This window comes from Tachysurus vachellii, chromosome 7 (genome assembly GCF_030014155.1).
Source record: "Tachysurus vachellii isolate PV-2020 chromosome 7, HZAU_Pvac_v1, whole genome shotgun sequence".
In the NCBI taxonomy this organism is placed as follows: domain Eukaryota; kingdom Metazoa; phylum Chordata; class Actinopteri; order Siluriformes; family Bagridae; genus Tachysurus; species Tachysurus vachellii.
This window is the reverse complement of record NC_083466.1, coordinates 2,551,092-2,574,623: the sequence shown is the minus strand read 5'-3', so window position 1 is coordinate 2,574,623 and position 23,532 is coordinate 2,551,092. Positions and strand designations below refer to the sequence as shown.

At 36.6% G+C, this 23,532-nt stretch overlaps 2 protein-coding genes across 2 annotated transcripts; both read right to left on the bottom strand.

Annotated features, from left to right (window-relative positions):
* Window positions 1-6,479: 6,479 nt before the first annotated feature.
* rgs1 (regulator of G protein signaling 1) lies at window positions 6,480-8,965 on the bottom strand. Its single transcript, XM_060873593.1, has 6 exons — window positions 8,920-8,965; window positions 8,277-8,389; window positions 8,051-8,140; window positions 7,760-7,844; window positions 7,102-7,268; window positions 6,480-6,898 (listed from the first exon to the last, which is right to left on the bottom strand). The coding sequence occupies exons 1-6, from the start codon at window positions 8,963-8,965 to the stop codon at window positions 6,734-6,736; spliced, it is 666 nt and encodes a 221-aa protein (XP_060729576.1). The 3' UTR covers window positions 6,480-6,733.
* A 6,941-nt stretch (window positions 8,966-15,906) lies between these two features.
* On the bottom strand, window positions 15,907-22,530 carry rgs18 (regulator of G protein signaling 18). Its single transcript, XM_060873867.1, has 5 exons — window positions 22,231-22,530; window positions 20,668-20,790; window positions 20,512-20,573; window positions 19,349-19,515; window positions 15,907-17,345 (listed from the first exon to the last, which is right to left on the bottom strand). Exons 1-5 carry the CDS (start codon window positions 22,350-22,352, stop codon window positions 17,100-17,102), a joined length of 720 nt encoding a protein of 239 aa, XP_060729850.1. The 5' UTR covers window positions 22,353-22,530; the 3' UTR covers window positions 15,907-17,099.
* Window positions 22,531-23,532: the final 1,002 nt, after the last annotated feature.

The window sequence follows — 23,532 nt, the reverse complement described above, 5'->3', positions numbered from 1 at the left end:
GACATTAATCCATGGTTGGTTGGTGTCATGCAGCCCGATGTGCTAGTTTGCCAAAGATGATAACAGTGTTGTCTTCCTATTTTGGTTTCCTTTTCAAACAGATTCCCAAGTAGAACTTTAACATTCCAACAGAACCTATGAGGAACCCTTGTTCTCTGAGATGGTAAATCATGCTTACATGCAAAGACTTCCGTTATATTCGCAACTTCCTGTGTTTTTTCCCTTTTTTTTTGCTTTTCTGTCTATTTGGCATGTTGTAGCAATGATGACAGCATTTCTCATAAATTCATAACCCAGTCCAATAAACATGCAGAGAAGTACCTCATATCAAATAAACAGACTGGGGAGACATGTGACTTACGCGTTATTGATATGAATGTGCAGAAACGAAAGCACCTCAAGAGGAAGAGGAAGCCGCCCTTGTTGATATTGTGGCATACCAGCGACTAACAGTGGAGAACAACATGTGCAGTCGACAAATAGGGAACAGTGTAAGATTTAAAAAAAAAAAAAAATGTTGAAGCCACTGAAATATGCTACAAGTATGCTTTTGAATTTATTTCAGTATATTTGGTGTTTATTATTGAACTTCATACAGAGATACCACTGACTTTGGTGCACCATCAATGATTTATTTATGGTTTATTTGCATATTTGCATTAGTGGGATTTAAATAATCAGCACAAAGCAATGCAATAAGGATTTTTTTTTTTATAATATGTAAAATAGCTATATAGCATAGACTTTTGGTAAAGTTTGATCTAGAAAAATAAATGTAATAGTGGTCTGTGGTGCAGCTAATATATTGTTTCTAATATAATATAAATATAAGGTGTCGACACGAGAAATATATAAAGCCTCTGCTGCAAGGTGTAATTGAATTTTCAGATCAGAGTCAGATGACATGTGCATGCAAACTAGTCTATTCGGGTGTAGAAGTTTGCATCCTTAGAACATAAAAAAAAAAAAAGAACTTTTATGACCTCAATTGCTGATGCAAATAAACATGGGACAAAACATTCAGGTGTTGTATTTAGTACGCGTATAATCCTCGCAAGAGTTTTTAAAGAAAGAAGTCTTCTTCTTTTTTTTTCATATGTTGTTGATCAACAGACATATAGACTTACTAAATGCCAATCATGTGTACCTATGTATATTTTTACCAACACTTTACCTCGAAATATAATCATTAAAATAAATTTAAACGAACATCTCATGCTCATCCTTTTCCACTCCTTACTCCCCACAGCACACGTTGCATCACTCAGATTTTATTGACGATCATAAGAATAAGAAATATAAATATATAATATAAATATATATAATATAAAAATATAAAGGGAGGCACGTTCGCCTCACACCTCCAGGGTTGGGGGATCGATTCCTGCCTCCGCCTTGTGTGTGTGGAGTTTGCATGGTAGGTTGATTGGCATCTCTGGAAAATTGTCCGTAGTGTGTGAGTGTGTGAGTGAATGAGTGTGTGTGTGTGTGCCCTGTGACGGGTTGGCACTCCGTCCAGGGTGTATCCTGCCTTGATGCCCAATGACGCCTGAGATAGGCACAGGCTCCCCGTGACCCGAGGTAGTTCGGATAAGCGGTAGAAGATGAATGAATGAATTAATAAAAATATATAATTACATTTATTTTTTTCCTCTTTTTTTCCAATAGGAGAGTGTTTTTTGTATTAACTCCCAAACTTTGGAATAGTCTTCCTGACAGTGTTCCAGGCTCAGACAAATTGTAGTGTAGAATAAAGACCTATCTCTTTATTCAGACATACACATAATACTTCCCATCATCTTGTGCTCTCTCATGTCTTCACTATCTTCAACATTTCCCTGAGCAGTGCTGTTCTTCCTATGTGCCTCAAGACAACCACCATTGTCCCCGTCCCAAAGAAGTCTACAGTGTCCTGCCTCAATGACTATTGCCCCGTCGCTCTCACATCCATCATTACTAAGTGCTTCGAGAAGACTTTAGTTCAGCATTCAATACAATCATCCCTCAGCACCTGATTGGGAAGCTGAGCCTGCTGGGACTGAACACCTCAATCTGCAACTGGATCCTGAACCTCTTTATTGGGAGACCTCAGTCCTCAGTCAGTCCGGATCGGGAACAGCATCTCCAGCACCACCACACTGAGCACTGGAGCCCCTCAGGGCTGCGTGCTCAGCCCACTGCTATTCACCTTGCTGACTCACGACTGTGCAGCAATGCACAGATCGAACCATATCATCAAGTTTGCCGATGACATGACCATGGTCTGTGGGTCTCATCAGCAAGAACGAGAGAGGAGGTGCAACAGTTGCCTGGTGTAGAGCCAACAACCTGTCTCTGAATGACCTGTCTCTGAAAAGCCCAGCAGCGTCTCTACTTCTTCCAAAGGCTTAGAAAAGCACATCTCCCTTCCACCATCCTGACTACTTTTTACAGAGGGACCATTGAGAGCATTCTGAGCAGCTGCATCACTGTCTGTTTTTAGGAACTGCACCATCTCGGGTCACAAGACCCTGCAGGGGATAGTGAGGACAGCTGAGAAGATCATGGAGTCTCTTTTCCCGCTATCATGGACATTTACATTTACCACACGCTGCATCCACAAAGCCAACAGCATTGTGGATAACCCCACACACCCCTCACACACACTCTTTACCCTCCTGCCATCTGGAAAAAGGAAGCATTCAGGCCTCATGACCAGACTGTGTAACACTTTCTGCCCACAAGCCAACAGAGTCCTTAATAACTGAACTGAACTGTATTAAGCAGAACACACACAATCAACTGTGTGGACTGCACAAACCTACACCGAATACACACTCTTCAAATATATATCCATCAAACTGTTTACAGTACATGCTGTTTTGCACACTGTTTTTGCTCTTTGCACATGCTGTCTCACATTTCAGGTGATTGCTGTTTTGCACAATACTTTACAATACTGATTTTGTTTATTGTCTTTTGTGTATTTTTTTTGTTTAATGTCTTGTATTTTTTGTTTCCACTGTCTTTTGTCCTCCACTCTCTTGTTGTCTTGTCCTGCACTGTTTGCACCGGGTTGCACAGATGCACTTTATGTATCTAGGACTACTTACTAATACTTAGCTCTGCCTTTGTTTTGTGTAGCACCGTGGTCCTGGAGAAACGTTGTCTCATTTCACTGTGTACTGCAACAGCTATATATGATTGAAATGACAATAAAAAGCTTGTTGACTTACTTGAATGGACTTGAAATGCAATAAAACAGAGTAAAAGACAGAGTTTCATGCACAGAAATATTTTTATTTTTAAGATTATTAGGGTTAATTTTTAAGAAGAACATTTCTGTTTCTGCTCTTAAACAGAAAGGTATTTTTACTTCTACTGAAGCACATTTTACAATATAAACACACCTTTTGTGTCATCATGGAGAAATACAGAGAAATACAGCAGCATAATTGACCAATTGTGATTGACAAATAGTGTCCAAATCAAACTTGAAGTAAATGAAGTAAAATTTCAAGATAGTAAAAATCTAGAAACAGAATTTAACCTGCTGAGTTTTTAGTTTAAGGCACCTTGAACTTTTGTTACATGAACTATCAAGTATTCAAGAGAATGATTTCATTGTTGAAAACTTTGAAAAATGAGTTGAATATGCTAGGACAATTAACCTCGGACAAGAAAAAAGTAAAAGTAAGTTTTAAAATGAAAATTTTCCAAATATTTTAAAGTTGAGAAAAAACCTAAAAGTTTAAGCAGAAAATTTTAAATGATCCAAATTTTTCAGTAGTGGAGATTTTAAAAGTAATTTGGTAGATTGCGGATTTGATGTAATGTTTAAAAATATACATAAATTACACCACAAACAGATTAAAGTAACAATTTTCCATGTGCGTAGTTTATTGTATTGTAAATATTGAACTGTATGTCCAATTAATTAAATTTGTTAAAACAAATTTGTTTTTATATATATATACATACACACTCACTATCCACTTTATTATGTACACCTTACTAGTACCGGTGTGGTCTTCTGCTGCTGTAGCCCATCCGCCTCAAGGTTCGACTTGTTGTGTGTTCAGAGATGCTCTTCTACATACCTCAGTTGTAACGAGTGGTTATTTGAGTTACTGTTGCCTTTCTATCAGCTCGAACCAGTCTGGCCATTCTCCTCTGACCTCTGGCATCAACAAGGCATTTGCGCCCACAGAACTGCCCTCACTGGATATTTTCTCTTTTTCGGACCATTCTCTGTAAACCCTAGAGATGGTTGTGTGGGAAAATCCCAGTAGATCAGCAGTTTCTGAAATACTTAGACCAGCCCGTCTGGCACCAACAACCATGCCACGTTCAAAGTCACTTAAATCACCTTTCTTCCCCATTCTGACACTCGGTTTGAACTGCAGCAGATCGTCTTGACCATGTCTACATGCCTAAATGCATTGAGTTGCTGCCATGTGATTGGCTGATTAGAAATTTGCGTTAACGAGCAGTTGAACAGGTGTACCTAATAAAGTAATATAATAATAACTAATAAATATATATATTAATATATATTTATATATAATAAAGAGTGTATATATATATATACTATTTGAAAGTAAAACATATTTCACTAATTTGTAAAACAAGTAAAGTGATGATGCTTCTACATATGGACTGTAGGATAATATATCTGAAGCTTGAAAATGCAGCTTGAGTTTGATTGTTAGGCCTGACAGGATGCCACAGTTCGGTTTCTGATCAAACCTCGGACAATGGACTAGCAACTGGCTGTAAGTAAAAAGTCAACCAATGAAACAGATGCAAATGTGATGAGGCAATAAGTTTCCACACCATTTTGCAGCGCGGTGTTGCCACCTGCCGTCTGTCCAACAGTGAATAGAAAGAAATGCATGGCACTCAAACCAGATGTGGTTTAGATACACTGTACTTTTATTTGCACAGGCAATTTCATGAGAGTAAGCTTTAAATTCTCTTCTGAGAAAACACCAACAAGAATCCCAAATATAAATCTAACATCATATTACCAATAATTTGTATTACACAAAATACCAGCTTTCCTTGGGCAATTTATCTTTAAAATATTGATAATCCATTTTTTATTTTATTGATTTATTGTATTTTTTTTTTTTTTTTTTTTGCAGAGATGAAATTATGCTGCATTACTACTAATGGTATGACAACATTTGATTGCATGAATGTACACAGAACCTGATAATTTACAGCTATTTCATTAAAAAAAAGAATGCTATATAATTTAACAAGTGAGATTTGAGTACTGTATCAACGGAAATAAGCAAATTCCCATATGATTGGTGGCCTGGAAAACCCATCAACTTGGCCAAAATTGGGTATTTTCAACGTATACCACAGTTTGACAACTTAAATCATTATTTTTGATTCTTTCAATCTCGCCTCAGTGAAAATCCCAAATTTAAAGTTAAAAATGATAGAAATTTACTTCTGATTCTTATATTTCCTTTTATGCAAAAAAGAAACAAGTTCAAAAAAATTTCATTACGGAAAATAGGTTTTCTTAGGCCGCCATCCATATATATATATATATATATATATATATATATATATATATATATATATATATATATATATATATATATATATTTCTTAGAAAAAAAAAGTCAATGAAAAGCATGTTTTAAAAAAAATCCCCAAAATATGTTCACACCACAAACTTCACTACAACCTTATTTTACTTCTAATACAATGTGCAGCAACCTGCAAGTTTCTGTACAATAGAACATGGTCCACAGAACGATGTTTTTCAGTCCTGTTAGATAGTACACTCTCAATTAGATTTACTTAAAGTGCGCTAGTTACCGGGTAATTGTTTCTGATTGGTGGTGAGTTAGTAATGTTGGCACATTGTTGTTGATGTGATCAGTCATTCATTTTAGGTTGGATTCACGTACACACATATTAGAGACCGGGATCATGTGATGTAGGTTTGTATGTAATTCCAAATATTGTAGCTTGAAATTGTGTCTTAAACCCTTTTCTACCATTTGTCAGATGCTTTAAATTGTAAATATCTACAGGAAACAATGGTGACAGTGCATCATCTAGTTGAGATAACTAGATAGCCAGTTTTCTCTAGCTAGAGTCAACAATTTATTCAATTAATCTAGCTCTTTTTTTTTTTACACACATTTTGTAAACAAATAGTCATCATCATAAGTAAGCCAGCTACTTATTCTTTTCGATACAAGCAAAAGCTACAGTAGCTACATTTGTTTGGAAGATTTTAGATTATTCGGACTTTTACAAAGTGCTTAACTTTGTATATGTTGATTTAAGTAAAAAAAAATCAAATAAATCAACATATACAAAGTTATATATTCTATATTATATTGTTTTTAAACAATAGAATATATGAAGGAAAATCGAAGCATTTTCCTCAGCGGAGAATCAAAATATCTTTTGAAAGAATCTCAACAAATCTTTAAGAATCACATCGATAGTTGTTTATTTTCGTCTCTTTTATGCGTGGTGAAAATTTACTTTTGGTGAAGATACATTATACTGTCATATCGAGTTAAATCACTATATTGTATTACGAAAAGCCTTTTAGTTCCTCAGTTCCAAATGGCCTATTAAGAGGGGCTTTTATGGTAGAACTCCATGGGAACTCGGCGTTTTAAGCCTGAACGAACATGAACCTGCATTTACCAGGGAACCAAACACACACTCTTAAAGAAAGACATTTTAATCCTAGAGAAAGCCAGGTGTAGCCTCATTTCTGCAGCAACGCTTGGTAGATGTCGGATTTTAAAAACCGCGGGTATGAGTCCCTCGTCATGAGCCTGTAGATCTGAGCTTGGGCCATTTCGAAGGTGGCCAGTTCCGGTTCCGAAATGTTTTTTGATATTGTCGCTCGGGTCTTACAGTCGATGTTGATCTGGAAACAAACGGATGCTTTATCTATTATTTGAATATTGTTATTTGGATTTTTTTCAGCATGGCAGTTAATAATGACATAGTTGTGATGTAATTATTCACTACATATGCTAAATGGATTCCTCCAAACAAAGACATGAAATCCAGATTTTCTTTCAGTGGTACATTTCCAGATCACCTCAAACAACCCGAGATCCAACATACCTGCCTGGGAGCCTCTGTTTGTACAAACTCCGAGTAGATCCTATTGGCCTCACACGTCATTTCTGTCCTGCACGTGATCTTCTTATATTCCTCACAAGCTAGCCAGAAGAGGATGTTTTCCTCACTGTACTCGGACTTCAGGAACTCCGAAAAGGCATGCATGCCAGCTACAATGGATGGGAAAAAAATAAAAATCCAGAATAACAGTGAATCATAACATAAAACTGGTTTTATGTAAGAAAAAAGGCTGCATTTTGGGTGTTGGCTTGTCGTCAAGAAGACACAAAGCTCCAATTTGAATGCTGACGCACGGATTTGAATTATCCAAAACACCTTAAAAGACAAAGCCCTTCAAGTATTTCAGTATTGCTTTTCCTTTTTAATTCTATTTTAACATAGTCTTGATTTCTATCAATTACACAATGAGTTTTTGAAGGTACAGTACATTACCCTGAATTAGATGCACACAGGTTGTATATCAGTACACTGAAAGAATATTGAACTTATTAAGCAATTCTTAAGAAGAAAGCTAAATTCACAACTTATCACTTTTGTTGTTTTTTTTTTTCTGTTTTTGGCTCTTAAATTTTTTAATTCGCTCACAAAAAAAAAACAACGAAACCAAACACACAACACAAACAGAACCATAGCTTCTTACCTGGGGACTCCAGCAGCTTTTCGATCGACTCGCTCCAAACTGTAACATCTTCAACAGGTTCCTTGGCAAAGCAACAAAATCTACCCTTCAAAATTACAATTAGATCTTTCACTAGTCACATAGGCTACAAAACCAGGATAACCTTACAACCCCGAACATTTGACATGAAATTCGTTTCTCTTAAATAATTTCTCTAAATTAAGAAATACAAATATCACACATAATAATGAGCTAGGAAGAAATATATTACAATTTAAAAAAAAAAAAAAAAATATTCCCAAACGAACTCACTTTATGGCCATCTTCGCCACTCTGGTGCTCACGATCTGCTTGGCGCGCACTCTGCCAGTGTGTGGGACTGTCTAGAGGGTCTGAACAGGACTACCTCCATGAATAGAACGCATGGAAATGAAGATGCAAAGCTAAGCTTGGGAGGGTCACCTCACCGCAGGACCTGTGGGGAAGCCTCTTCCGATCTAAGTTAAGGCCCAGATGACGACATGCTAAGCACAAGAACTTCCATGTCGTCTATGGGTGGGGTGGTGGTGGTGGTGGTTTTGGTAGTGAAGGTGGGATTGGGCTGGAGGATGGTGATGCAGGTGATGTGGGGAAGCAGCAATTTGATAAAGTCTGAAAAATATCCACGGTAAAAAATGAAATCGCTTATTCTTCGAAATACTTCATATGAAAAATCTGCTCTGGTCTGTTAGTGGCCCTGTTTTGTCATTTCATAAAATTCACTACATGAAAATTATTCTTCTTTATTTTATTTCAAGTTTTTTTTTTTTTTTAACCTGCAAGGAAGCAAGCCACTAATATGCAACAATAAAAAAATCTGACATAAAAAACACAAAAACACACAAATTTGTAGCTACAGATTTTTGGACCCGCTCCTAATTTTAATAAAAGTCAACATGAAAACGTTTAAATTGTTTATTAAAGCGATATATTTCTTTAAATGGGAACACACGAATGAACGTGATTAAAAATAAAGCCTCAATTGCAACAAATGATTGTTAAATACTAATAAGTAGTGGAAGCTACAGTAAATAAAATGTTTAAAATTAACGTTCTTCTTATTTGAGTCATTGTGTTTCGGTTTATTGTGATTAAGTATATGTGATCCTGTAAATCTGATGCATACTCCTACCTGTACACACACCTGACGTTAGGGGGATTCTCGAGCATGGGGATTTCCTTGCGCATGGGGAATTCAACTCTAAAGAATTTAACATAAAGTCTTAAATTTTTTTATTCAAAGTTTTGATTTTTTTTTTTTTTTTTTGTATCCGTTCATCTATAGTGACTTGGAAAATAAAGATTGAAACACTAAACCAAGATAAATTTGAAAATCTCTGAAATAGTTCTTAAGGCTTTTGCTTGTTAATTCTTGTCTGGACTGGCGCTTTGGAGCTACAAGCACATTGAACAAACTAATATGATGGTCTGATTTGGCTGGTCAGTGTACCATTAAACTCATCGATCAAACAATAGAATGAAAAAAGCGTGCCATTAAAATCGCTGAATGGAAATCTGGTCGTAGGCAAATAGAGTGTGGTGGAAATCATTGTGTCTTCTCCAATTTGCCTAGTGTACAACATGGGCCTCAGCTCGGTGTAAACCTGCAGCTGACGATGTCACATTTTCCACTTTCCGTCGTTCACCTGCTTCTTAACGTAAATTTAAACAGTGCAAATATCCTTGATGAAAAAAATAATAGGTTTGCATGATTCATTTCTTGGGGGTACAGTTTACTAATCAACGCCTGCGTGTTATAAGGTTCTCTCGTCCAGTTATTATTACACATGATAAAAACTCGGTCGTTTGCATTTTTTGGGAAAAAGTAAAAAATAAAAGTAAATACGATGAAATAATGAATTTTATCACATGATTCATCTGATTCATATGAGGATTCACATCAGCACTGTCTCTTGCATTAAACTAAACAAATTTCTCATAATATGCATGTATTAAATTTTATATCATCCCGATTCACATTAGCATTTAATTATACATTTGACTCCTTAAATACTCATATTATGATATTTTAACAAGACGCATGAATTCACACTAATGATTCATATGATTCACATTATCAGTGACTTCACATAGAACAAAGAATCATCCAACAATCTTGCAATAGTATTGAAGTAAACTGTATTAAATAAAGAAAGAATTCCATGACATGATTCACGTGAGTCACATTCATGATTCAAATGATTTACTTTATTGATAATATTAAGTTTGTTTACAGTAAATCTCTTTCAGGACTGTATAATAGGCCATGATAAGGCCATGATATGTACACAGTGGAAAAAATATATGCTCATGTTTTCTTGTGATGTGCATGAATTAAATTTTATTAAATAATTCACATCAATGATTCACATGATTCACATTAAGGTTGAATTTTAATTAAGGTTCATTTAAGGTTAATAAAGTGACAATATGTCTTGCATTTCATTGCATGATTCTTATAATGATTCATATGATTCATAAGATTTACATTAATGCTGACTTTTGCAAATAGGTAGGTTTTAGGTATTAATTTATTTGGGAATGTATGTACATCATCATGATTCAAATGATTCACATATGCGATTCATATGATTTAAGTTAGTGAGTCATATGGTTCACACGATTCACAGTACTACTAACTTTAATCATACTTTTAATTCTGTTTAATTCAGAAAGAATCTTACAATTTGAAGTATACTTGAAATATAAATGTTTATAAAGTGACAATATGTTATACATTTAATTACAATTCACATGATTCACATTACTGTTTCATATGATTCACATAGTTCACGTTAATGACGACTTATAATTCTGTTTCAGATAGAAAATTTCAATACTAATGTGTTGATCGATTCGTATGACTCACATTCGTGATTCATGTCATTCACATGATTCACATTAGTATTCCACTTGTATAATATTAGCATAGAAATGGTATATTAATGTGGGCATACAGTTAGTGATAAACATTGCCCATTAATTATTAGCACAAATTATATTTACATTTTTTTTACTTAATAATATATCACAATAAACTGTGACATTTATTTAATAGTAATCAATTGTATTTAAAACGGCAACAAAGAACATTTTTTGGGGGCAAATTTGACAATTTTTTTTGTCCATTTCTACTTTTAAAATGAGTTCCTGTTTAGTAAATTTATAGTAGCTATAAACAGTCATTCCCATACCAGACTCACCCTTCTTCTTTCTTTCTTTCTTTCTTTCTTTGCTACCAATTAAACTCAAAACCGTAAACTCTTACTGACTTACAAAACAATGACACATAAATACATGATTATTCGTTCATTTTTTAGCCTTCGATTATGTGGGTAGCTGCTGCTCAGTTCTGGTGATTGATTTGTTTCTATGGAAACATATTAAAATAAACTAAATTTTAATAAAGCTATATTCGATTATAAGCGAATATATTCAGCTGTTTTTTCTGACCAATCGGATTTGAGAATACGGTATAATTACACACAAAAAAGCACTGATTTCCCCTTTTTTGGTGGTATGTTGAATTCTCATTTTTTTTGGTTCAGGACACCTGATTTTATTTATTTATTTTTTTCATTTATTTTTTTATTTATTTTTTTTTAAACCAAAAACCCTTGTGTATATGTCACAAACCAGAAAGCTCTGCTGATTAACCGTATCACAGCAGGCTTCCTGGCCATGTAAATGTCTACAGGGATGGAAAATACAAGGACGGCCAAGATTTGCATGCATAATCATCTACACGTGGCTGTGCGAATTTGATTTCCAAAAGAGGTGGTGGGGATGTGCTCAGAGGAGAGCAGGTCACACTCTCTCGCTCCTTGTCGCTCTCCCCGCAACCTTGAGTACCGAACACTTCCTTACAACTGCCTAGTGCCTCGTTCCAACTGTCTGAGGCTTGGGCGCATCAAGCTTCAAGCGTGTCGTTTCTCTACTCACTTCCAGCTCTTGCACACAAAGCTGACGTACGAGGTCTAATATAATCTGAACTAAGGAATTCGTACATGTGTGAACTGGTTTTTCAATCCGTTTCTATTGAAAAACAGACCCGAGCGGTGAGGGGATTGTGCTCTCGACAGCTCTTCACCCTGTCGCAGGGTTATTTGGTTAGGAATTTGTTTACACACCTGTGTCTGAGTGAGAGAGTGAACACGTGAGCGAGGGAAACATAACTTGATGAGTCAATAAAAAAATAACATATTAATAATAATAAAATAAAAATGAGATGTTTTTAAACGTGAGATGTTTAATTCATTGGCGATTTCTTCTTTCTTCTGTTTTTTTTTCCACACACACACATTAGATGGAGCTGTGGCTCCTCTTTCTTTCAACTTCCTTCTTGCTTTCAACCCACTACTTAGTTTCCTGTCGCGTCAGAAGCCAGCAATAACACAACCTTTATTTCTCCAGCCTTGAATTTTTAATCGAGCGTAGCCGGAGTGCCAACATTTCTGTTCAGCGTGATTGAAATTCAATTTTTTTTCCCCATATCTCGCTGCCTTTTACCCCTCCATGTCTAAATCAGAGTCCCAAACCTGTTTGAAGCACACTCTCACTGATTTCCCATCATTGCTGTACACACCACACACTATGCAGGTGACCATTTGTAAAAGACCAGTTTGTAGCAGGGGAGTCTTGTATGTTTTATATTTATTATAACACATTTTTGAAGACTTTACACTCCATATCCCTAGACCTTTGTATACAAGTTTCCTAACTAGCAAGTAAAATAAAGAAATGAATTAGTTTTGCTAACAGAGTGTTGCCCAGGTCACTATTCTGGTGTGTTAATGATCAGATAAAATAAATAGATATTAATAAAAATAATAAAAGTTTTGTTAGATTTCAGGTATGTTAAGCTTATGCTAATTAAATACCTTGTGCACATAACGTGACGTCATGGCGTTGTTTAGATCGTTTTATTCCTTATATGGTTTATATATTTGGGTTCAGAGGAGAAATCTTTTCAAGCAGCTGAAAATTTGTCTCTTTTCATTCATTATTCATCATCAGTAACTCGCTAACTCAGTAAGTGCTTAAGAAAGTGCTTCATTGCGGTTAGGCTTGCGGTGGAAAAGGGAAAGAAGATGTACAGGGCAGGAATGCAGTGCATCAGAGGGCACCAAACACACACAAACATACACACACACACACGTTCAAACCTATTTCATATTTTAAATAAAAAATTCCCAACTCAAACCTAATATTAGCTTCTTGATAAATAATTAAAACAGCTCTTGATTGCTTGGTGTGACCGGAATAACCATTAGGATTTGTCCGTTTTTAACACAACAATCGCGTTTCTGTTGAATTTGTATTTCATGTTTTTTGTTAAAAGAAACTTAGCATAGTTAAAAATCTATATCGGAGGTCAAAACACACAAAAGCAACAGGTAGCATGTGATAAGCATAAACCCGGATAGAATCAAAAATCAGAAAGTACAAGTGAATATGACTTTACAGACAAAGCAGGGAATAAATAGACAAAATAATCACGAAGTTACATGATACAGGTGAACACCTTCAGCTAACAAAGCAATATTGTTCAATAGGAAAAAATGTTTGAGAGATTGAAGGTAGTGAGTGTATTTTTAGTCACACCGAGCTCTGTCACAGCATTGGATAGCTTTATTGAAATTTAATTTCTATTTATTACATCTGATGCAGGGGGGGCACAGTGGCTTAGTGGTTAGCACGTTCGCCTCACACCTCCAGGGTTGGGGGTTCGATTCCCGCCTCCGCCTTGTGTGTGTGGAGTTTGCATGTTCTCCCCGTGCCTCGGGGGTTTCCTCCGGGTACTCCGGTTTCCTCCCCCGGTCCAAAGACATGCATGGTAGGTTGATTGGCATCTCTGGAAAATTGTCCGTAGTGCGTGATTGTGTGAGTGAATGAGAGTGTGTGTGTGCCCTGCGATGGGTTGGCACTCCGTCCAGGGTGTATCCTGCCTTGATGCCCGATGATGCCTGAGATCACAGGCACAGGCTCCCCGTGACCCGAGGTAGTTCGGATAAGCGGTAGAAAATGAGTGAGAGAGTGAGTGATGTCTGATGCATGATATTGTGTCATGTGATACAGTGCGAGGTCATTATAACAGGCTAATTACTCGGCTCGCTCTTTTGATCGGCTTTATTTTCTTTTCCCTTCTGGCTTTCCGAGACGGAACAGAGATAAAAACGACATGACCCGGTTTCTTACCCAGAAATCCACAGACAATCAACGCTTTCCTCATTAAAGCGACAGGCAAGTAAGATCTCAATCATCACACTGCGAAACAAATCACGCTAGTTTTTTTTACTTCAAACCTTATTGTGTTTGTTTGTTAAATGCTCAAGAGTCAAAGGCCTCGGGATTTCGAGCCGCATTCCTGATGAAACAATCTTTCATTTATTTTCCCAAGGAAAGAAAATGGAAGAAGAAAAAAAAAAGAAGAAATACGATTTAATACCTTAATTGCACGATTTGAATACCTCGACCTGCTGAGGAATATCAATAACAGTTCCTGAACCATAAACAATCTCGCCCTATCAAAGCTTAACGGCTTTCCCTCCCGATATTTTCAAAATAATGACATTTTTGTTGGTAATGGATTCTGTAAAGTAGGTTTACACATATCATTTGTCTACAGCATTAATATTTTACTCAAGCCTGCTTCACTCATGAAATATAGATTTCTTCTGTGGTTTAATGTCTGGTTTTTTTTTTGTTTTTTTTTCGAGATAAAGTAATATCTGGGTGTGATAGATTCACCTACTAACACTGCACTTGTTATTCTGGCTCTGATTCCGTACTACAGATCTTATGTATCCTGCACGCTTTTATGTGCATACATAATTTATATTTGCTAAGAGTCTGTTCAGTGTGGACGGATCGAATTGTGCTTCAGGATGTGATGGAAGTCTGATTTTATATATTAATCAGATTATCTGGAGCGTTCCGTAGTAACTGGGTATAATCCGCCGTTTAAGGTTCCCTTTACTGAGGTTCTGTAATTATTAAATTTTATATTATTTGGTCTCATTTTGTTTATTTTGACTCTATTTCATAATACCCTCGTAAAGTATTTCACGACATGTCCGACTGTGTATGGGACAAACACAATTTGAATGTGAATTTGAATGACTCAAACATTTGTGAGTTCAAGCAGCTCGATTTGTCCAAAGACTTTTAAACTTTTAAACAACTCTCCTCAGGATTAAATTCAATATAAAAAAGGAGGTTTTTTTTTTCAGTAAGATGAGGCCAACCCTGTGAGGATCCTGAGGCGTCTAGAGATGTTCCAGCTGCTTCATGAAATTTCTGGCCTTTAAGGACAACAACCTCCTAATCAATACTCAATAGTTGGACTGTATCTGACTGTAGAAAGGACATTATTCATAATAACACTCACCATTGTTTATAACAGTTTATAATCACACCCACCAGTGTCACCCGAATGAGAATGGGGTTCACTTTTGATTCTGGTTCCTCTAAAGGTTTCTTCCTCTTCCATCTAAGGGAGTTTTTCATCACCACAGTCACCTCGGTTATATATATATATATATATATATATATATATATATATATATATATATATATGCTGGCATGAAAGAATGATCAAATATGAAGCTAGTTGGACAAACATGGATTTGCGGTGATGTGAGGTGTTTATTTCATTCATTCATTCGTCCTTAGTAACTGCCTGGTCAGAAGGAATGGGGGGTGGGGGAGGGGCTCAAGTAGGTTATTGGTTAATTAAAGTTCAATTCATTAAAATTCATTAAAATATGTCACAAATACAGCTTTGATTGAGTTAATGGACAGTATAATAACTGTGAAGGAATAACAAGTGCAGGATTCTCACTCGCAGTTGGCTTCATCTGGTACACTTCAAAATTGAAGCTTTAACAGATTCGCATGAAACTGCATATCGCTGCTTTCTTGACCTTTCACCTCGACTAGGAGAAATCACCACATCATACTAATCGACGTAATCAACTAAAATCAAGTGGAAACCACTTATGTCCACTTAAATCCAGATTACAACCCTTTCGTTTAGACACATCGTTTTACACCATCACTTTTGTTAGCAAAGCCTCAGTTCCATGTGCATACTGAATCTTTATATACGAATAAAAATTCCACCAAGATCATTGAGAGAAACATTTAGTGAGAAACATTTTTTTTAAAATTATGATACAGTGATTTATCACACAGGTTTGTATATACAATTTACAAATTAAAGCTAAGATTGTAATCGTGTTAATAAAAATAGATTAGCAAGAAAATCTTTGGGCAAAGGGCAAAATTTTAATCAATATAATAAATAATTCATAGCTTGATATAATACTTGAATGCTAATATGTATATTAGGAATAGAGACTATATAATATTAGAGATATTATTGTTCCTTAATAGATCTCTTCTCATAGCTTTAAACATATTTTCCTGGCTCTCAGATTAATACTTACAGGTATTCTTAAAAAAAAAAAAAAAAAAAAAAAAAAAATGATATGCACAAATCATTGTGAACACTGGGGTTCCAGAGACAACAAGGGGCGGAGTTTAAGCTACATATGATCAGGAAAACGCAAATGTAATAATATGACATTGTAATGTTTGTTATAGGAAAACAATCAACGTAGCTGTTACTGTCGAGTCTACTGATTATCTTTGTATAGCATCACATCCAGATTTGTACGACCACGTTTAATGTTGCTTAAAAGAGTTATCGCGTATGTTCTAGCAGCTATAATATATATAGTCATCCTTTCACCTTTTGTTTCTCAAAGAAACTCTTTCATCTTAAAGAATTTCTCTGTCTGGGAAATAAAGCTGTGGAAAAAGAGACCCCTTCCATGTCTCGCTTGCGATATCAATTGATTATTAGCTTTAGTTTATGTACATCATGATTATGTTAGAAGTCTCTGTGAATGAGCTGTTACTATAAAACGATTTTAAATGTATTAGAACAAGCAGGTTAACACAAATGTTTCAAAATTGCTGTTCTTTCACCGAGCATCATCATAACAAACTCAGTCTGACCTTAAAAACTGCTACGTCCATGTAGAAGGTAGACAGACAATATTGACGTTGCCTACGTTTAAGATTTAGCTAGCTAACGTTAACACAATCTTGTATTTAGCTGCTTGTTCTGTATTTTGTACTAAGCAAACGCTTGTGGCATGTAGCAATGTTGGCGACGATGTTATTTGATCAAATCTGCGAAGATTGGAGCCTAAGATCAACTCTTTTGCTCCGGTACAAAGCAATGAGTCGTGAAAGATGCATCGCTGCGTCGAAACCAGTAGGAACCGGTATGCTAACTGTCGTGGAGGAGAAGCTACAGCCAGGCTGCCGCATTATCCTCACGGTCGCTGAAGACGAACGATCGAGACCTTCTCCTGGTCATGGCTGGAGGCACTTTCCTCTTGGTCAGACTCAGGTAGATGTCCGAGGTGAGGAAGCGCGGGTAGCAGTCTTTCTTCATCAAGGCGTAGATTTTGCTCTGCGCTGAATCGAAACATGATGGTGTTGGTTGTGCAATATTCTTCTGAATGTCCTGCTTGGTTGTGTGGTCGATGTTAATCTGGAACAAATAATACGATGTATATTTAAAATAAATGTTTCAGGATGTTTAAGATATGATCACCATGGTACAATCTTAGCATCAGTAAGACATTTGCATATCATTATATCATGTGACCTTTTGTGAACTATTAATGCATCTTATCCTAGATATATAGCAATTAGTCAGCATTAGATAGAGTTTTACAAACAATCATGTATGTATTTTATACTTTCTTGGGGACGATTAAGATATTTTTCATCTATGTTAGCTGACACCACAGCTAGTCATATTGCTTTTCGGTTCATTTTCTCACTTTTGCTAGCTGCAGCCTGAATCACCTAGACTTCCTTACGTTGCAATATAAAATACAGTCCATATGCAGCTTAAATGTTAGCTTAAACTTAAAGGTTAAATACAAACCAAAGTCTGCCAAAAAAAATCTCCTGTGATTTATGGTCACTTTAGACTTGAAGAAAAATATTTTTAATTTAAACCCACTTTTTAATAAATTGTTTGAGATCTACTAAAGAAAAAAAAAAAGGTGTTTGTTTTAGTGGTCGTGTTGAAACATGCTTGACAAAATGTGTCTGTGCAACTCAACACAAATGTCACTGATGGCTTCATAGATTCATTCAATTTGTGATTAGATAGAGGTTGTTAAAATATGTGACAAAACACGAGCGAGATTAGGGGTTTCAAGCTCTGTACAGCCGACAGCGGAGAACAATTTAAAAAGCTTATTAATTAGAAGAAATGTAGGCAACCGAGATGTGAGTCGGTGATTATTTGACGTGTTAAAACCTTCGTCCTGTTCAAAACACATGCAAACGAGAACAACTCTTCGCTTCAGTGAAGTCCTCAGTTTATTTATAGTGTTATACAGTATATACTGTAGTTTAATATAGAATTTGGTACTTTGAATATACAGTATTCGGTGTCAGTGTTGGTTAAATGATCAAGTTGTGACAGTTCATTTTGACTCAGTAACGTTTGCTAACTTCTATTTTCAAGTGCTTTATTTTTTTTCTCCTCAGAGTGCAAGAGCGTGGGTGGCTGAATAAAGATGGAGGGTGGGTTTGCAGGCCCAGCTGAGAAATGTTAGCAGGAAAACCACACTGTCTCCACTTCGGTCTTGTGGCCGCACTCGGCCGTTTTTTCAGACAGACACAATACCTTTTGCAGAGGCTTCTCACTGCAGCCTCGCAAACACGAAAGTTCATCCAAAAAACAAGTGAAACTAAGCCTCTGGTCTCGTGTTGAGGCTGCTTCTCAGTCATAGGGGCTTTTTCATTTGTCAGGTTTATGAGAACGGCTACTACAGCAGAGATAGATACATAAAAGACACTTACAATGGATAAATCAATTCGCATGCACAATTATATCTGATTTACGCTAAACGACATGCCGGTCGTTCAGCCATCTCCGTCATCCTTGTCTCTAAACATTCGATTCCTTTGTTATATTTCTTCATTATTACAGTTTTATGTTTTTAGATGATACATTGTAAGCATTTAGATTTCACGATTTCACCTGCTGAGTCAAAACGAATCGATAATTACTTCTTTTGATGAAAGACGTTTAAAAGAATCAAACCGCTCGACTTGAAATCAATTCCGAGAGAATCAGCCGGAAAATTGATAAATAAGGTTTTCAGCCAGCATTATTAAAGTCAGACATAGTGTGAGGGTTGTTTTTTCTTTTTTTTTTTTTTAATTCTTTATTCTGATTGGTCCGAAATTGTTGACGAATTTTAAAATGTACCGGTGAGTAAATTGTGATGATCAATAGGAAAGTCTTCATTATCTGAAACGTGTTCTGTCACAGTTTTGAAACTTTCCTAAAGTATGACACGTCTTTAGACGACACAGCTTTAGACGATCTTTAGACTTTTCTCTCTCTTAAAGTTACTCTAGAGTCTAGAGTTTAAGTTTGTAAATCTTATATACACTAAAAACAACTTGAGAAAAGAGAAAAGTGTAAAGCGCTAATAAAGTAATGAACAGGAGTGTTTGCTAGCGTACCTCTTTTGGACCCTCTGCATCAATAAATACGGCATACATCTGTCTGGCCTTGGATTGTAGATTGGCAGAAGACTCTGTGCTCTTGTAATCCTCACATGCTAACCAGAACTCGATGTTCTCCTCGCTGAACTCAGAGCGCAGGAATTGCGTGAAGGTCTCCACTCCATCTAAACCAGGAAAGGAACATGTTTGATATAGATTTGATCACCTGAATTCAACCCAAAGATGGATCTTAGTGCTGGATCAAGTGCTATTTTATAAGTCAACTAGTTAACATTATACATTATTCATTCATTCATTCATTTTCTACCGCTTATCCGAACTACCTCGGGTCACGGGGAGCCTGTGCCTATCTCAGGCGTCATCGGGCATCAGGACAGGATACACCCTGGACGGAGTGCCAACCCATCACAGGGCACACACACACACTCTCATTCACTCACGCAATCACACACTACGGACAATTTTCCAGAGATGCCAATCAACCTACCGTGCATGTCTTTGGACCGGGGGAGGAAACCGGAGTACCCGGAGGAAACCCCCGAGGCACGGGGAGAACATGCAAACTCCACACACACAAGGCGGAGGCGGGAATCGAACCCCCAACCCTGGAGGTGTGAGGCGAACGTGCTAACCACTAAGCCACCGTGCCCCCCCATTATACATTATACAAACGTTAAATTGATTGTGAATAAATGCGGAGCACAGGAATTGCGTGAAGGTCTCCAATCTATCTAAAAGGAACATGCTTGATATAGATTTGATCACCTGAATTCAACCCAGAGATGGATCTTAAATGTTGGCTGATCGATCTCGGGTCACTACACAACAACAGATACTTCAGAACAAAGAACATTTTTTGTACTCAACAGCCTTGAGCCACACTACAATGCAGAAGTGATCCTTCTTGGTTTTGTCTGCTGGAGAGTTTTATTGAGAAAGTTCTTCCTCATCGCTGGACTACTTCAGTAAATGCTAGACTTGTTTGTCGAGTATAAAAAAAAAATCGCAATCGTATCGAACAATCCTGGGGCTGGTTCAAAAATGTCAAGCAACCAGAAACATCTCTTTGTTATTCCATTCATGCTTCGGTTCCCAAGAGGATCTCTGCACACAACCACGATCTAGTACTTCTTCATTGTTTAACATTAATATGAGCTCACCTGGATGTGCCAAAAGGTCTTCAAAGGAATCATTCCAGCTCAAAGCCACATCAGGTGGAATGCTGTAAGTCACAGATAAGGTGGTGTTTCTTATTTAATCAGGAAGTCCATTGGCACCAAATTTTAGGATTTACTATCTGTATCATGTGTACTTACTGATTGGTTTTAGTTGGTGCTTTTTTCTCTGGGCTCACATTCTCGTGTGATCCAGATCTGGTCATCAGAAGGCTCAGTCGATACTTTTTGTTCTTGTCCTTGTCTTTGTCCTTGTCATTATTTCTGCATGACAATGAAAAACTGTTTTATGTAGCTATGTTATCGGCTAATGAGCCCTCTAGCTAACATTATACATGGCTAACCAATGTGTTATATCGACTAAAGTAGTATGCTGAGATAGACAGGGCAGGTTTTTTAAAAAAAAAAAAAAGATTCATTGCCACTTTCTCACAGTCTTGGCTTTTTTTTTTTTTTTTTTTTTTTTTTTAAGCAACAATTATTTCACTTCCTTCCTGGAACTATGTCTATGTCTATGTTTTTTTTGTTAAGGAAGTGCTGGATCAAGTGGTATTTTATAAGTCAACTAGTTAACATTATACACGGCACTCAAACGTGACATTTTAAATAACGTTACATTGATGGCGAATGAATGAATCAAGTAGTACTCTAAGACAGACAGGGTTATTTTTGTAATGATTCTTTGTCTTCCTTGGAATGATTCTAGAGTTAATTACACCTTGTTCCCCTTCCTTCTGGATTAGACACCTTTTATATGGGGGATGTGTTCTAGCACCTTAAAGAATTTATGCCACATTATTTTAGGTCATGCTTGTTGCCCTCAATGGTCCTTCCCTAGAGCTGGCTATGTGTTAAAAAAAAACGTGACCAAACATTAACACATGGATATTTATTACTGAGTGCATATGTTTGGTAGCTTGTTTGACAAATTGAGTTAATTTTAATAAATAAAACAAACCGTAAATTTTAAATCATGTTTGGCTTAAACCATTTAACATAAGAGTATTAATAGATTTTTTTAAAGAACCTCCTTAAAACTGACTTTGAAGATACGTATAACCATCCGAACAAACTTTTTGTCGTGAAGAGTGAAGTAAACGTATGTGAGCTTATGTCAAGTATGATATTTTTAATCTAATAGATGGTGTATTTGTTATGCGGTTATTTGTAATACGTGCCATGCTGACAACCAAAGGCACGATATAAGATCCGAAATAAGGGGAAGTACTGATAAACTTTGTTCATGAACCATTTCTCTACTTCTTTATAAAGACTTCCAGAAAACCTTCAGAAAAAGTATTTTTTTTTATAAGAAAACTTTGTCTTTCTTTGTAACTGTTTGTAGTGCAAGAACCACTTGGGGTGAAGCTCTTGTACTTTAGTAGCGATGGCTTGCAACAGATCTATGTACAGTACAAATCATTATGTTTCTAGTCAAGGAAAAAAGCTGTAGCACTGGATAACAACATTGTATCGACAAAGTCCACATCTAAATCACTTTTTGTTTACAGAAGATTGCGGTTATGCATTAAGTAATCTTCAGGATATCTGGATTCAAAGCTCTGATGAAAGAGTGAAGCAATGCAAATACATCACAACCTGTCCACATCATATACTTCGATCTCCTGTAATTAGTAATTACAAGGTCCGTATATAGAGTCAGTAATAAAAGATTTTATGATTAAAAACGGATAGAAAATATACCTCGATTGGCTGTCTTTCATTCTGGTAGCACCCCACACGGTCTCGCCGAGCATTTTGAAATACACTTCCTCCTTAGGGGCAGAGAAGTCAAATTGAGGAAACAAAAAGACAAAGGTCTCCATGCTTTTCCTCCTGTCTCACTCTCCTCCTCTCTGTCTCTCGGTCTTTCTCTGATGAAGCCAGACAGCAGGACATCAATCTTATTTAACCGCAAATCCTCAAAGCACGGCTTGGTACCTGGCAGGTCATTTCCCATACTTGTTGTTAACACTTCCTCTTCAGTGGGAACTACCTCAGACAGATGTTACGGTAACACGATTGAGAAATAATTTCCCATTCGAAAAGGGGTAAAGTGTCAGCGAAGACACTTTTTTTTTTCTCTCTTTTTTTTAAAAGAAATTGCGTAGAGAGATGATTGATGGAAGGAAGTGTAACCCAGTGATGGCAGTGTCAGTAGCAGTGTATAAGAAGCAAATCATTTTAATTTTTTTGCAAATCTTATTTGGTGGAGAGAAGCAAGCTTTGCTTCTTTGTTGCTTTTGGCAATTGGCAAAAGTATCAGGTTTTTTTTTATTGTTATGAAATCAGTTCTTAACCACTGGATAACACATGACTTGACATCCTAAGACTGAGGTGACCATTTCCTAGTCAATCTGTCCAGCCATAAGTAACTTACCTAATGTGGGGACAAGAACCTTTTCAGGCTTTATATTTTTCTCCTGTGCCAGGACAAATGTCCTCACTATTCTGTTTGATACTTCAACAAACATGGACTATTCAGCATGTTTGCTTCACACCTTTAGGGGTGAGCAGTTTGTTTCCCTCCTCCCTGTGTGAGGAGTTTATATTTTCTCCTCTTGCTTTGGGCGTTTCCTCTGGATACTCTGGTTTCTTTACCCAGTCCAAATACATGTGGCAACTCAAAGTTGTCCAGAATGTGCGAGTGTGTGTAGTTGTGCCCTGAAAAGGGTTGGCACCCTGTCCAGGGTGTCCCTTGAGTCCCCTGGGATAGACCCCTGGGAGGTTCCTTGTGACCCTGTGAAGGATAAATTCTGTAGTTCAATGAAACATTACGCATACTATTTATATAAGGAATAAAATGCTCGGGGGTGTGATGTGATAGGGAAATAATTCATAATCTGTACTAGTGTTAACAACTTTGTAAAGGTTGTAACAATTATAGTTTAAGGTTTATATTGTGGAACATCCACATAACTGGTGAGAGTTCTGGTTCTCACTTATGCCATCTATCTTATTTATACTTTTATTTATGTTATCTTACCTTTTTTGTCCTTTGAACTA

Coding starts and splice junctions, on each gene's coding strand:
- rgs18 (XM_060873867.1), bottom strand. CDS start 22,352: ATGGAGACCTTTGTCTTTTTGTTTCCTCAATTTGACTTCTCTGCCCCT. Junction 20,791..22,230: donor ATGAAAGACAGCCAATCGAG/GTATATTTTCTA, acceptor ATTGTCATGCAG/AAATAATGACAAGGACAAAG. Junction 19,516..20,511: donor AGACCTTTTGGCACATCCAG/GTGAGCTCATAT, acceptor TTCCTGGTTTAG/ATGGAGTGGAGACCTTCACG.
- rgs1 (XM_060873593.1), bottom strand. CDS start 8,965: ATGCGCAAGGAAATCCCCATGCTCGAGAATCCCCCTAACGTCAGGT. Junction 8,390..8,919: donor GAATCCCCCTAACGTCAGGT/GTGTGTACAGGT, acceptor GATATTTTTCAG/ACTTTATCAAATTGCTGCTT. Junction 7,269..7,759: donor AAAGCTGCTGGAGTCCCCAG/GTAAGAAGCTAT, acceptor CATCCATTGTAG/CTGGCATGCATGCCTTTTCG.